Consider the following 15,737-nt stretch of genomic DNA (forward strand, 5'->3'; position numbering starts at 1 on the left):
TGTACATAAAAACAGTGAGAGCTTAAAAACAGGTGAACTCGGGATTCCATATTTAAATATAATTATAACTTTTGAGGGTCGGTGCCTGCGTGAGACCTGATTGTTCTCCGGGATTAAAGTCAATGGTTGTGTTATCTAGTGGACAAGGGAGCAAAGCAGGGCAGGGGTCACAGCAAGAGATGCACCGTGCAACCTGGGGGTGCAGAAGACCTGTGGGCACGGGGATAACTCAAGTGAGGTCTGTGGGCTCAGGTCCACACAGCTTTATGATGACAGGAACGGCAGCTGGTTATAGAGGCAGAAATCTGAAGGGACATCCAAATTTCCACAAGGATTTTTATTAAAGCCATGCTTTTTACCCTTGTGTGTGTGATTATCTTTCATCTCTGTCTCCAAGAAGGACTTTGAGGTGCTCAAAGGAAGTGGGACAGCTTACTGATTCCAAAGGAACTTAGGCCAGTGGAGGAGGCAAGGTGACTTTTGTTCCCCCTGCAGACGTATACAGGGTACAAGCATGTACAGGAAGCGTGGGGGAAGGTGAGGTTGCGAGGGCCCATGAAGTGCAGGAGGGAACTCCCAGTAGGAAAGGATTACAAGGCAGATTTTTCAAGGCTGTTTGCAATTTTAAGAGGAGAGGAGGGTTCAAGGGCAGGAGAAGTAAAAATGGAAAGTAAGGCCAGTTAGAGCAGGCCTGTAATCCCAACTGCACTGGGGCCTCGGAAGAATGAAGCTCAGTTCTCTCAGGAGGCTGCGGAGTGAGTTGAAGGACTTCAGGGTGAGTGATGGAGATGCTGTCTCAAAATAGAAAATGAAAGAGGGTTAGGGATAGATAGCTTAGTGGTAGAATGCTCGCCTAGCATGTCAAAGGCTCCAGGTTCATTCCCCAGGACCAGGGAAATGAGGGCTAGGGGAAGGAAGGGAGAGCAAAACAAAGGAACTGGGAAAGCATAGGTACTCAAGAAAATGCAAAGAGATCCAGTTTGACTGTACTAGCCTGGAACATACAAAACACAGATGAGAAAAATGAGAAAGAAGGTCAGGTGGTCACCAGACTCAGGATCTGGGTTTGAGGCGTTGGGCCGTTCAGGCCGTGCAGCATGCACTGTGGTCTGGATTGGCTCATCACTGTTTTAAAACTCTCTCTCTCTCTCTCTCTCTCTCTCTCTCTCTCTCTCTCTCTCTCTCTCTCTCTCTCTCTCTCTCTCTCGGTTTTAAGATTTATTTCTTTATTATGTATACAGTGTTCTGTCTGTATGTGAGCCAGAGGGCCAGAAGAGGGCACTAGATCTCATTACAGTTGGTTGTGAGCCACCATATGGTTGCTGGGAATTGAACTCAAGACCTCTGGAAGAGCAGACAGTGCTCTAACCTCTGAGCCATCTCTCCAGCCCTGTGTTAATTTTGGAGAACTGCAGGCTGGATTTTGCTTGCTTCTGCCTTGGAGCAGCTTGCTGTCTGGAACCAACTCCCCCTTCCCCTAGCTTGTCTGGTGGATCAGTGTAAGACTTGTTCAAAGGTGTCTGAGTTACTTCTTTCTTGCTGTGGTAAAACACCATGACCAAGGCGACTTAGAGAAGAAAGCGTTTATTTGGAGCTTATGGTTCCTGGGGGTCATGGTCCATAGTGGTGGGTACAGGAGGCAGCGGATATGGCCGTTGGAGTCGGAAGCTCAGAGCTCACATCTCAAACCACAAACAGGAAACAGAGCTAACTGGGAACAGCATGTGGCTTCTGAAACCTCAAAGTCTGTCCCCAGCGACACACTTCCTCCCTCAAGGCCACACCTCCTAAGCTTCCCAACACAGCACCAGCAATTGGGGACTGATCAAGTATTCAAGTGTCTGAGAATTGTGAGGGGACATCTCTTTCAAACCACTCCAAAGGGCTAGTCTGAGGCTGGGCTGGGCTATGATGTGTAGGGGCCACTCGATAGGACAAAGAGGTCAAACTCTACCCACAATTTAGAGGCTGTGCATCAGGGGGCAGTGGAAATTTGCTTCCTTTCCCAGTGCCAAACAGACAGAGTCTTTATAGAAGACTCTGGTTGGCTCCTTGGGCTGAGTGTGGGCCGTCAGTCAGGAACTTCAGTGTTCAGGGTCTCCGTTCATGGGTTTTCCAAGCTTACACCTACTAATTAGTAGCAAGTGGGAGGTAAGAAGGAGAGGCGCTTGCTGTTTGCCGTGTGCTTTCACTGTATTCCGGGGGCAAGAGCCAGGGAGTCTAAGGAATATAAAATGTGGTGTGCTTCCGCTCCTATTGTCCATGATCCTGACAATATCCTAATCCAAGAGCAGAGTGAAGTATGGTAAGACATGGCAGACATCGCTTCCCCATGCCATGTCCCAGCTCCGCCTCCACAGCTGACACTGAGAGTTGAGCAGGACCTCTTTTATCATCAGCCACAGCTAGTCTGAATTGAGAGCATCGCTGAATCCCCGCACCTTAGCAACAACCGTGGCACTAGACTCACGTAGTTCTAGGGTCAGGCACTGTGTACTCGTCTACTCTTCTGTAACCTTAAGGAAATCACTTCCTTGAGTTTAGGTTTGTCATATAGAAAATGGGGTTGATGACACTGTCTCCTTCGTGGCAGGGGTGTCTTGGAAGTCATCCTACCTGCTGGCCAGAGCTATGGCAGCGGTGTCTCAGCCGCTGGATTGGCCACTCTTCCCTTTAAGCCACTCTGCGCTCACACTATGGGATGCTGTAAATGTCAGATCACTTAGAGGGACTCACAAGGTTGGGGATAAGCAGAGCATGATTGGTTAAGCAATCACCAGATCCGGTTGCCAGCCCCATCACCAGGCCATGGAAGGTCAGAGCATTCCTACAGCTTGGGGTTGGGCTTGCCACCAGGTTTGGAAGACTCGCTGCTCTGTGTCTTCCACTGGAGCACCCCAAAGGGCAGATGAAAACCCAGGATTCCTTCACCATGCTTTCCCTAGACGATCGACACTCATTATTACCCCGAGGAGAGTATCTTCAAATCTCGCCTTTTAACTAAAAACAAAAACAAACAAACAAATAACAACAACAACAAAAACCCTGTGATGCTTTTGTCTATTTGTTTTAATATAAGCTATTTTAATTTGCTAGTATCGCTTAGCTGTTCTGTAAAAAGCCTCCCCGCTTGTATTCTTTTTCTGTCCCATGCCTTCCTATCAGCTAAGCTTTAGTGTCTAATATGTAAGATGTCAACCGGTTCATAGATTTGCACTTTTAATACAGTTTCAAGTTACCACTAGCTCAAGCTACGGCAAAGTACCAGGCTGCCCTCGCTGAATTCTAGAAAGAAAAAGAAAAAGAAAGAAAGGAAGATTTTCTTAGGAACCATTTATCATTTAGTTGCAATTTTTAAAATAATTTTAATTGATCACATATGCTGTCAAGTAAGAGTTGGTCTTGTAGCTTCTGCCTCCCGCCCCCCCCTCCCCCCTTCTCCCTCCCTCCTTGCGATCCCTCGTGTGGGCATGCGCACTGCCCTGCTTTCCGCCAGGATGTCAGAAAATTAATTACGCTGCTCCGTGTAGATACCATCACAGGAAAGCCGCCCCAGATTCGAGATAAGATTACCGATATAGAAGCTGTTATTTTGGGGGGGGGGATTGTTATTGCTTTCCTATCGCTTGGCCTCATTTTCCTAGTACTCCTGTTTTAATTCTGACTCCGTGTTTTCGTAGCCATAACTCATTAGTGGTTTTTAATTTTTCTGAAACTGAAATAAGGCCTGAAAGGGTGAATTTGCCCACTTTTTCCTCCTCCCCCCCCCCTCTTTTTTTTTTCCTGGCTAATCGGAGGAACACAGCCACATCTGAAGCCACTTGGCTCATTATGAATTTCATGGAAACTGATTCTCTGAAAGTGTTTCCATATGTGTGTTCCCAATATATCCCATCCTCTCTAAATGGGAGCACAGACGTGTGCATGGGCTGGAAATGGCTTCAGGATGTGACAGAGCAGTCATATGACTCGCGGCACCGTGGGTGGCCCCTTCTGAAAGACAGGGTGTCCTGGGTGCTGGCCTCCTTCCTGCAGTGGATCTGGTTTCAAAGACTATCCACCCTTCCTTTAAAATGTTCCTAATCAAGGCCTAGCAAGATTGTTCGCCCTCCTCCCTTCCCTCTCTTCCACCCTCACAGCCTTTGGCTCCTTACTTCTCCTTTGCCCTGGGGTCCCTGGACACACACACACACACACACACACACACACACACACACACACACACACACACACACACACACACACACACACACGCTCACACATCTTTTACCGTCCACCCCTTTCCCTTTCACAGAGCGGAAGTATATTATTCCAGCAGTATCTTTAATGCTGGGGTGGGTTTAAGGAGCAGTTGCCAGGGTCCCCTCTCTTGCCCACCTCCTCCCTTCAGCAGACCAGACTGTCTTAGCCTTAGGATCAGCTGGGTTGTCTGACTTTGTGAGTACACTGTGGAAAGCACAGTTTATTACAACACTGAAAACAAATATTTATACTGGAGTCTTGAAGCAGTGTGTGTGTGTGTGTGTGTGTGTGTGTGTGTGTGTGTGTGTGTGTGTGTGTGTATAAAACTATGGGGCTTGCTAGTCATTTTATTGCCTTAAAAATTGGTTCCATTTCTCATTCTGTTGTCTTTTTCAACATGGCCCTTTGGATTTCCCCAAAAGTTGTGCTTTTCTAATAATTACAAAATGAGGCTGAGTCTGGGGTTGTGACTCTTGGTCATGTTTAGTATGGGGGGTGGGGTCAGCTCAGAAACAATGGGTATACAAATCTCTTTTAAAACTCAGTGTGAAAACGCAGAGTAATATTTTACATATGATCTAAAGTTGATTCTTGCATCCTGTCTTCTGGAGACCAAACTAATATTCATTTGTTCAGCAGTAGTTTTGAGGCTCTTGCCTTTCCAGTATGTATTATAGAGGGTCTAAAGGAAGGACGGGATGGGGAGATTCATTTGGTAAAATCCTGAAGTAGGAGGACCTGGGTTCAGATCCTAAGCACCCACGTAAAAGTCAGCACTGGGGGAGGTAAAAGCAGATGGGTCCCTCGAGCTTATTGGCTGGCCAGCTCAGCAAATTGATGAACTTCACGTTTAGAGAGAGTCTGTCTCCAAAATATACAGTGGAGAGTGACTGAAGAAGGCACCCAAAGTCAATGTCTGGCCTCCACTTCCAAACACACATATTCACACACACACACACACACACACACACACACACACACACACACACACACACACGAAAGAAAGCTCATTTCCTTAATATGCTTTATTTTTCCAAGTAACAAAATGACTTTTAAAAATAAATTTTCATATTAAAAAAACTTTGCAAATAAGTAAACACATCACATACCAATATTAACCCAGGCTCCAAATCTATAGAGCTTAATGAGAATTTATGTAGTTAGAATTAGCATTCAGAATGGAATCTGTGAATTAAATTTTACATTTTTAGTATTGAATATATTTTATGCACTTATCCGCCATCAAAACCAAAAGGAAAAAAAAGCCTGATAGAATTAGTCCTAGAAAAACAATTAGCTTTAAAATGTCTCTTATAACTCATATCCACCAATCAGTCCTTCCTCATCCCCTTTGTATTTAACTTGCTCTATTTCTTCATGTTTCCTGAAGCCATATGTACAGTTGTTTCTATCTGTACATATATTATTGGCTACATTCCACATAAGAGAGTGAAAATGAAGTTTCTTTGTGAGATCATGTGATCTTACTTGATAATATACATTCCATCCATTTTCTTGCAAATTTTTAAATTTCATTTTTTAGAGTTAAGTATATCTGTGATTTACATCACTTGTAATATATACATGTACATATATATATATTAACTCTTCATTATCCATTCATCTGTTGATGCACAACTAGGTCAACTCCAATTCTTCGAGATGGTAAATAAAGCAGCAATAAACATGGAGTATGGTGGGGTATGGAGTTCTCTGAGTGTACACCCAGGAGGGAAGTAGATGGACCGTATGGTAGCTCTGTTTTTTAGTTTCTAAAGAAATCTCCAAGATGATTTTTACAATGGCTATGTTAATTTGTTCTTTTTTATTACAAAGTAGAAATATGTATCTAAAAACAATGTCAATGCCAATGTTAATTTTAAATGGCCTGGTAATATTTATAGATACAAATACCCAGGTCTGTGGGATAAGACAGTGGAGGAACTTTCTACACCATGGGGCGTGGCTGTTCTTCGGTGGCCATGAGTTCTGTAGTTGGTTACCTCAGTTTGGGAACCCTGATGGGCAGCCACAGAAAAACTCACCTGAGAGCCCCAAGTTTGTGTCACAGCAGCAGGAGCGGGACAAGGTGTGTAGAAAGTACACAAAGGCACCTCGGTTTCACTCCTTGGTACTTTGTGTGGTAACTGGGCCACGCCTCCTCAGAAGAGGTGGGCCCGTCTCCGTGTGGCTAAGGACTGTTCACCTCTGGATAATGCTCTGTTTCTTTGGCTTGCAAAGGGAGACTAGGGGGGGGGGAGAGAGAGAGAGAGAGAGAGAGAGAGAGAGAGAGGGGGGGGGGGGGGGAGAGAATCCCCCTTTCCATGGCATTTCTGCAGATCTAAGGATGCTCAAGGCACACCCCACCCCCTTTCCCACTGTCACTTTCTGTCCTGTGGGGCAGTAGAGGAAAGGGAGAATGTTGACTCTTGGACAGGAGGACACTTTGGAGTTCTAGTTGTCCCTGACCCTCGTGGACTCACAGACTCTCATGCCTTACCTGTCAAAATCATCCATGATTCATTCTCTCTCATGTTTTTCTTTCCTTTCCCCTCCAATCCTAGCTATGGAACTTAGAGTCTTTGCATGCTGGGCAAGTGCTTGCACCGTAGAGCTATGTCTCAACCCCATCAATGATGATTAATGACTCGGAAATGCTGGCTGTTCATTGACGTGCAGACATTCAGGAAGGTGCAAGTTTTACCCCAATTACCTTCCTGACTCCAAATAAATACCATGACTTTAATGGTAATGATGGACCCAAGCTCACGGGCAGTAACAAGTGGGCCAACCAGAAGGCATGCGTTTCTGCCCGGCCTCCCCCATTTCCCTGTTTCATCTCTTCCCCAGGGTCTTCCCAGTGTGGAGCTCCATTATACTAGCTCTGAGGAAGAGTGAGTATCAGGAAGGAAGGAATGGAACGCTAGTAAAACAGGGACATCTGTTTCTTAGTGGCAAATGTTGCTGGCCTCAAACTCACTACGTTGTCTTTTCTGCACTCCATCTCAGGATGAGCTTCTCTATGCCTCAGCCTCCTGAGTTCTGAGAGTATAGACACGAGCCACCCAACGCTTGTCACAAAGAGTTGTACTTAGGTGTAAATCGTGTGGCCACATGAGTTCGTGTGTACCACTTCGCGCAGGTGCCCTTGAGGCTGGGGCTCCTGAGTCATCTCCCACATCTTCCCTAGTACTTCTGATGTCTTGTTTTTACTGTGTTGTGACTGTACTGGCCCCTGTCACAGAGATGTTGATGCATCTGTTTACTGAATTGTTCTTTCATCCAAGCACTCACTTTTTTTTTTTTTTTTTTAATTTTAATTTGAAGCTCTAACAATGTGCTAGGTTCTGGGAGGGCTGTGAGAGGAAAATAAATCTCCTGCCATCCAAAGCTGACCCTAGTTGGAGAGAACAAACTAATAAGTCAGAGGGGCGGTGAGGAAGGGCTCAGAAGAATGGCAGTGGAGAGTGAAAGCCAAATGGGCTGTTGTTATGTAAGCAGGCAGTTGGCATGGGGCGGCCGAAGTGTTGAAAGCAGAAGAAGCCTGCGCACTTCCAGAAGACAGCAGCCCCGTGTAGGTCCCGTGTGGCCCGTGTTCCCTGGAAGGATGTCTCACATTAATGAAAAAACGGTCATGAGCTTTATTTAAGATCTGTTGGAGCAGTAGCTCCTGCCAGGTAACCGGGCCCCAAAGTATCTCTGAAGTTAACACTTCATTGCCAGGGCTGCTGGCTTTTCTTGCTGACGGTGATATCCTTACACACAGGGGTGGGCTCTGAGTGTGCCACTGAGTGTTCAGTTAGACTCAGGGCTCTTTGTATTTCTTCCGCCCCTGTTTCCTTCTTCAGTGGGGGGTCGTGCTGCTCCTGCTTAGTATTTAGAGGGGAAGCAAACCTGCCCAGTTCCCAGCTGACGCCCCTTAGTGACAAGCACTTCCTCCAGCATCCTCAAACTCTAATTTTCCTTTATTATATGGAGCTCCTTGCCTGGGCTTAAAAATGGAGATCAGCCACTGGGCTGTAGCTCGGTGGGAGATGGCTTCTCTAGCACCTGAGGCTGTAGGTTTGATTCCACCCTACTTCAAAAGTGGTGGTGGGGGCAGGGGCGGGACCAGAGAGATGGTTCAGTGCCAATGGCCTCTTTCAGCCTTTACAGGTACCCACACATATGTAGCTCACACACACACAGTCGCGCACATAGACACACACACACACACACACACACACACACACACACACACACACACACACACACGGGAGTAGATAATTTAAAAAAGAAAGACTGAGCATTCCCATTAGCAAGCCCAGATGAGAGAGCTATGCCTTCAACAGCTGTCTTTAATTGTAAGTCAGACATGATCCAGGATAAGTAGCAGTGAATGAAAGACCTATAGACCTATAGCAGAGCATTAGAGGCCAAAGAACCCAGCCCAGAGGTTCTCTTGTATTCCCTTTGTCTGGGTCCACACACTTTCCCCTTCTCTCAAGACTCCCAGCAACCTGACTAGGTAAAGAAAGCCTGGCATCTTTCCTCCCTTGCAGGGAGAGGCTGGCCATTTTTACTTTTTACATCGGTTTTGTTTTGCTTTGGGCCTCACGGGCATTTTATCGATGTGTTCTTCTCAGTATGTATAGGCCTGTGGGCCTGTGAGGGGCCCTCCCTGCTGCTGCTCCTCCTGCTGCTGCTCCTGCTGCTGCTGCTGCCCTCTTGAGCCAGGCTCTTTCAGCTCCTCCTTATGGCAGCTCCATTTGTTTGCAAGCTGTCCAGCTGTGGCTGGGAGTGGAGACAGCAGCTCTGGGATGAAGCATCTGTAGGAAGCCAGGAGGTTCCTGGGGGGAGGGGCGGGGGGGAGCGGGTGGAGACCTTACCCCTATCCTTCTTGTACCTCAAGCAACTGAAACTGGCCACTGTTTATAAGATTAGATCAACAATGTGGCCAAAGCGGGGCATTAAGAGGATCCCATCCCCCAAATAGCAATTATCATTGGGGGTGACACTGAGATACCAAACTACTTTAAGTAGCTTCCATTTAGACAAATATAGTGGGACAAATGGGGAGGGGGATGGGGTCTGTTCAAGCAGATTTCTCAAGGCTAACACAGACTGCTTGTCTTCCCTTAGAAGTGAGAGGGTGTCCTTGGGTCTGCCACCTTCCCTGTGTGGGAATATTGACTGAATGAAAGGCTCTCCCAGTCTCCCCAGGCCTTCAGCTCCCCTATTGTGAGCAGATTAGACAGCAATCCATTAGCAGTTGAGACTTCCCAATCAGGGTGCTCTGACCATCAGAAGGCAGTCCATGGCTAAGGTGGGAGCTCAGGGGACACAGCAGAAAGTGTCACGGGCACAAAGCTTTGTGGAAGTCATTTTTATTTGTCTGGCAACTCACCAAAGTGTTGCAGTGCCCTCCCTCCCTGTCACAGCTTTCAAGTTAACTGGGCAGTGTCCCTCCAGCCCTACTGCTGAGTCAAACTAGCCTAGCAGGAAAATGTGTCACCTCCGAGCTTCGAGCTTCGCTAACTCCTGTCAGCCACCAGGCACAGTGAAATGCCGTTTTGAAACTTTGATTTTGTTTTGAGATAGAGATCCCATCTCTCTACCGCAAACTAGCCTGAAACTCCCTAAGTAGTTCAGGCAGGCCTCAACTCCTACCTTAGTTAGCCTTCTTTGTCCTTGGATTACAGGCTTAAGCTGTGTCCCGCCCCCTGCCCCGTACCCCCCGAACAGGTGACTTTTGAAACTATATTAGAACCATAAGATCTCACGTGGATCATGGAACCCTCTGTTTCCTGTTTCCTGGCAGTTTCCTTTTTTTTTTTTTTTTTTTTTTAGCACAGTTTAATGTTCCTTGTACATGGACGAGATTATCCATAGATAATGGCTGAAGGAATAACATTAGCTTTATTTAATAGTCTGGAGCTGGGGTCTTTAAGATAGATGGCTTTGGGTCACCCGAAGGCTACAGGCCTGTCACTGGAAGGGGAGTGGATTTGCATGTAGAAAACTAGATGGGAGTACATGTGCTCTTGAACTCTCTCATCTTGTGGGCACTTTTTAACAAGTCAAATTGACATTTTCCAAAGTCAATTCCGTACCTGTTTTTAACTTTTTTTTTTTTTTAATGTTTGTGGCTGTAACACAAGGGAGAGCAGTGTCATTGTCAAAATCACCCAAAAAGGAAGGCACAGCACTTGCAGATTCAGAGGAAGAAGACCCACTCTGGGAGAGGAAATGTAGCTGCCTCTCTTCCATCTGAGACAACGATTCTAAATAATCAAGTTTCTATGCAGATCCCACACACAAGAAAAGTTCTTATTTCTTCATCCCCAATACAATGAAGTCTGCTTCAGAAACAAGGCTAATTAGCATAAAATGACAGCAAACTCGAGAAAACCATTGTTCATAGATTACAAAAAGTCTCTTCTAAACTCTTTCAAGTCTACGTTGGTTCACTCACTCAAGACATCGTGGGTCTCAGGTGACCAGAACCCACTGCCTAGAGCACTTTTGCCCCAGCAGACACCTGTCCCATTGTTTTCCACTAAGAGAAATGAACCCCAAAGACAACTGTCAGTTTGCGTTAGTTCGTGTTTCTAAACCCCAAAGCTACAACGATCTTGGCATATGCTTCAGAGTAATAAAAGCATCAGCAAAATGTAGCAGCTAAAATAGAGGTGTGTGTGGTAGGAATGAATACAAAGCGTTTCAGGGTTTACTAGCAGAGTCCCTCATAAAGGGCTTTAATGGGAATTCTGCATCAAAATAAGAGAGACCATATGGAACTTTAATTATTCCTAAAACATAGTTTTAAGGGAAAATAAATACATGTTAGAAGCCTTTAAAAAAGACATTAACATGCCTATCTGTGTGTGAAGTCTGTGCTTCCTTGAGGGGCAAATGTTGACGTTTTAAGTGTGACTTCTTTCCGTTTTTAAATTACTGGGGTTAGTCTGGGTTTTTTTCCTGTGCTCTGTGTATTCACGGAAGTGGCCTGCCTGTAGCTATTACACTTCACCTTGATGCAGTAGGGCAAGAAGGCTGCTGAGGACCACCTGTGGCCTCTGTTTGAGGCCCCACTCCCACCCCACCCCCACTCACCCCCCACCCCCACATAAACACAGGTCAGGGAGGCCAGGAAGCTCATCTGCTCACATTGCTGAGTCTTTTACTATCACTATTTGCACCTTCCAAACCTTGAGCTTGTCAGAATTTCATTTAGGGGGAGGGGTGATGGAGAGGCTGGTCAAGGGAGGGGGGGGCGGGTTTATAAAAAGCAGGCCACAAAGTGTGCAGCTGCATGCATTTTAGTCTGCCATCTTGAGAGCATTTGCTGCTGGTGTTAGAGGCAGCGCATTTGCTGTCCACCTTCTGCAGATGGGCCAGTGGGTCCCCGGAAGGCACTAATGAGGGATGGGACACGCCCTCATGGACCAAGGCTCTTGTCTCTCCTCCTGCCTTGGAATTAATGTCATAGACGAGATGTCAATAAGAGAGCTGGAAGGGAACTTAGAGTTCGTCCCCTCATTTTCCAGATGATGACACTGCCACCTCTGACTTCTGCCTCTGGCCTTCCTCTCTCAGTAAGAAGAGCCAGGCAGGTGAGACTTTTCACAATTGCTGGGCTGGGCTGGGCTGGGCTGGGTAGGGCAGGGCTGGGCTGGGCTGGGCTGGGTAGGGCAGGGCTGGGCTGGGCTGGGCTGTTTGAGGGCCACTGTCTTCTGGTTTGTGAGGGAGGAGGGAAGGTTCTGCTAACTCTATGTTGCTTTCAAGCAGTCACTTTGTATGACAAATGCATTTCACGCACTGAATCCCAGTGTATGGTGACGATTACAAGCAATGTGCGTTCTAACAAACGTGACCACTCTCTCACAGGCCCCTTCCAGCCACATATTTGAATTCCCTCCAGTAAACATCAAACTATCTGAGAAGAACAGTTGAATACAAATTGGGCTGAGGGACAGTTAAGATCGTCAGGGCTTGCTTCATACTTTTCCTCACAGCTGAAACCTGTAGCCGAGGCAGATAGAGAAAACCAAGACAAACAGTAGCAGGGAATCTGGAAGACACCACAAACTTAGCTAGAAACACCGATGTTTTACAGAAGGCCTTGTCATAACTCTGTCAATTCTAGGAAATTGTAAGGAACGCCAAGATCACAGCTATGCATTTTATCCATTTCAGAAAACTAGTTCCTATGCGCAAAGTCTTTAGCCATGCTTCCAGGAGTGAGAAAGCAGAGGGGTTGGTGCATTGACAGCTTCAGGAGAGAAAGTTCTAGAGGGGAACCATCTCTGCCTCTGAGCTTTGAAGATGGGACAGGTAGCCAGCAGGGAGCAGCTCTCAGCTCAGTCTGTCCTAGGCATTAAGCCCTTATGGGAGCTCCTGTGGGAATCTGGTCTAATTCAGGCCCTGTGTCACTCACTCATTCACCAAGACTCTGAAAAGCAGTGACTGTCAAGGTCCCCCACTCTGCCACTGCGGTCCCCGCCCCCTGCCCTCCCTCTCAATACCTTCCTATCTCATTTATGACTCAAGGGAGAATTGCTGAGGCCTGGACTCTCCCCAACACCCCCAGAAAAAGCAAGCTAGTGTTAGAGCACAATTTCCCTGACTGGGATGAGGATTTGAACAAGATCTTAAATTCTCTTAATGGTTAAAAGAAACAGCAGGACTTATGTTAAAGGAGTCCGTTTGATGCGCTGTTCTCAACAAGGAAGCCGAAGGGGGGAGGGGGATAATAAACCCAGTTTAGATTTGTTTACACTGAACTAGGAAAAAAAAATCAATTGATCTGATTCAGTAAAGGTTTTACTTCAGAGACCCCAAGTGCAATAAGAAACAAGAGGAGGGGGGGAACCAGTGAAGAGCCAGCCTTCAAGTCTAGTGAATGAGCCTCTGACTGGAGTGTGGGTTTGGCTTCCACACAGGGTCTAGCACACATCTGGCTTTTAAAAGCCCTTTGGGATTCTCTAGGGGTGGAGAGCCCGAGGATTCATGCCATTGAGACTGTAAGGTGAAAAAAAAAAAAGAAAAAAGAAAAAAGAAAAGCCCGAGGTGAGCGGTGCATTTGAAAAATCTGTTGGTGACTTGCTGTTCCTTGGGAGAAAGCTAAAGTTTTCTACTTTTGAAAAAAATCTTGTAACGATTCTATCATTCTAATTGATATTTACAGATGTTTCCTCCCCCTCCCCATCTTCTGTTATAATTTTTTAGGTGCTTCAGAACTGGGCCCTTTTTCAGACCCCAGGCAGTTCCCAAGCATTTCATCCCTCACTGAGAGCCGCCTCTCCAACCCACGAATGCACTACCCAGCCACCTTTACTTACACCCCGCCAGTCACGTCAGGCATGTCCCTCGGCATGTCCGCCACCACTCACTACCACACCTACCTGCCACCACCCTACCCCGGCTCCTCCCAAAGCCAGAGCGGACCCTTCCAGGCCAGCAGCACTCCATATCTCTACTATGGCACGTCATCAGCATCCTATCAGTTCCCCATGGTACCCGGGGGAGACCGGTCTCCTACCAGAATGCTTCCACCATGCACCACCACCTCGAACGGCAGCACGCTATTAAATCCAAATTTGCCTAACCAGAATGATGCTGTTGACGCTGACGGGAGCCACAGCAGTTCTCCAACTGTTTTGAATTCTAGTGGCAGAATGGATGAATCTGTTTGGCGGCCATATTGAAATTCCTCAGCCGTGGCCCAATGGCATCCAGGGGCCACACTCCACATGTGTTAATATATACATATATAAAGAGAGCGCATATATATGTATATCGATTAGCTATCTAGAAGATTTTCTCATTCACTCCCTAATCATGACCTTGCAACCCTAAGAGGGCAGAGACAGTCATAACTGGCTTTCATGTTGTTTACTATTTAAGATATTCCCTTTACCAAGAAACAAACCTTCAAAGGTGGTGTTGTCTAGTCTGTTTTTGTAAGTAACCTGTTCTTATACCAGTTCAGAGAGGTGGACTCTGGGCTTGGGAGGAAGAAGAGCCAAGCCACTTCCTCCCTGTACTTTGAAGCCACACACCTTGGCTGTGTGGGGCCAGTGCGCTCTGCAGACCAGCTTACAAAGCCAATTATGGTGCACTCAAAGGGACGCGGGGTGGCACGGATGCCCCCAGTGCTGCCCATTCTGATACCTGTTCCAGAGTTTTCCTTCAGACTTGCTGCAGGTACTGATTTGAACTTTTTGAGTTCACTTGTGTTTTTTGTTTTTTGTTTTTGTTTTTTTCTACTCTAAGGAAGTGACTTCAAAAATACTGATCAGGATAGATTATTTTATTTTACTTTTTAAAAATACTCCCTCATTTCCCCCCCCATTTAACCAAAAATAAATTCCTGTCCCTCCCCTCCCTCCTCCTCTTTCCTTTATGCAAAACTGAAAATGGCAATACCTTATTATAGCCATAATGATATAGTGTTTGAGTTGGCTGTGTGTTCTTTTTCTTTTTTTTTTTAAATTATGAATATGTGTAAAATCTGAAGTAACTTGCTAACATGGATGGTCATATAACTTTAAAGATATATTTATAATTATTTAATGACATTTGGACATTTGGAACATTTCTTAGTGTAATGATATGTTGACTTCGGTCTCTAAAAGTGCTTTTTTTTCTTAAATAACAAATTCCTTCAGTGGGCTAGAGCCATATCAGAAATATTGCTAAGCAATTTCAATTCCTTCAGACACAATGTGATTTTTGAAAATAATTTCCATCTCCAAATATTTTATGTGTAGTTTGTTTTTGTGAAATGCTATGTTTCATTTTTTTTTCAGGTCTTTGATTGCCTCTGACACAGCTTTGCCTTTTAAAGCAATAATTAGGGATCAAAAACAAAAACAAAACAAACAAACAAACAAAAACCCCCACCTATAGCCCTGTAGCCCTTTAACACATAGTGTGGCCCCTTTGCTAGCATGAAATGCTAGAGACATGTGGTTTACTTGATTCTTTTTGGGGGGGTGGGAGGGTCATTATGACTGTTGTCATATTAAAAAGCCAAGCTCTGGTAATTGCTTGAACTGCAGAAAAGTGTTCTGTGGTCTCAGAGTTAAGCAAAACTCTAAATCGCAGGTTTCATGGTTGAGGGTCCAAAGATCTGAAAGCCACACATGTGGTAAAGGCTCAATCATGTCACGTACAGCGTAAGGACCCAGACACAGCGGGCACTCTGCACCTACCAGCCTTACCACACAGTTGTCCATTCAGGGGAATCGGAAGTGCCTTTACCCAAGGGGGGCCCCCAGCAGTTTCCCAAGGAGCAGAATCTCTTGTCTATCCATACTACCCTAGAAGAGGCTGGTCAGCTGGAGTAGCAGCCCGTAGCTGACGTCAGTAGACACAGAGGCTGTGGGGACCTTCCTGAAGCCTTTGATATTAGAGGCTGTCCCTCGGGAGGGCCAAGAACAAGGAAGGACATGTACTCAGTGGTGCCTGCCACTTGTGTGAATTTGAGATTCAGAATACACACACACACA

At 46.0% G+C, this 15,737-nt stretch overlaps 1 protein-coding gene across 4 annotated transcripts in view; it reads left to right on the forward strand.

The window, feature by feature from the left end:
• Runx2 (RUNX family transcription factor 2) overlaps positions 1–14,476 on the forward strand; it is a 135,020-nt gene extending 120,544 nt beyond the window's left edge. For 2 of the 4 annotated variants that reach the window (XM_051152914.1, XM_051152916.1), the window contains 2 exons: positions 11,772–11,837; positions 13,453–14,476. In XM_051152914.1, the coding sequence (XP_051008871.1) occupies positions 11,772–11,837; positions 13,453–13,931 (545 nt within the window). In that variant the 3' untranslated portion in view covers positions 13,932–14,476. The remainder of the gene's footprint in view (positions 1–11,771; positions 11,838–13,452) is intronic. The other 2 variants (XM_051152915.1, XM_051152917.1) reach the window with 1 other exon arrangement.
• Positions 14,477–15,737: the final 1,261 nt, after the last annotated feature.

Source organism: Acomys russatus, chromosome 11 (assembly GCF_903995435.1).
Source record: "Acomys russatus chromosome 11, mAcoRus1.1, whole genome shotgun sequence".
NCBI classification, from domain to species: domain Eukaryota; kingdom Metazoa; phylum Chordata; class Mammalia; order Rodentia; family Muridae; genus Acomys; species Acomys russatus.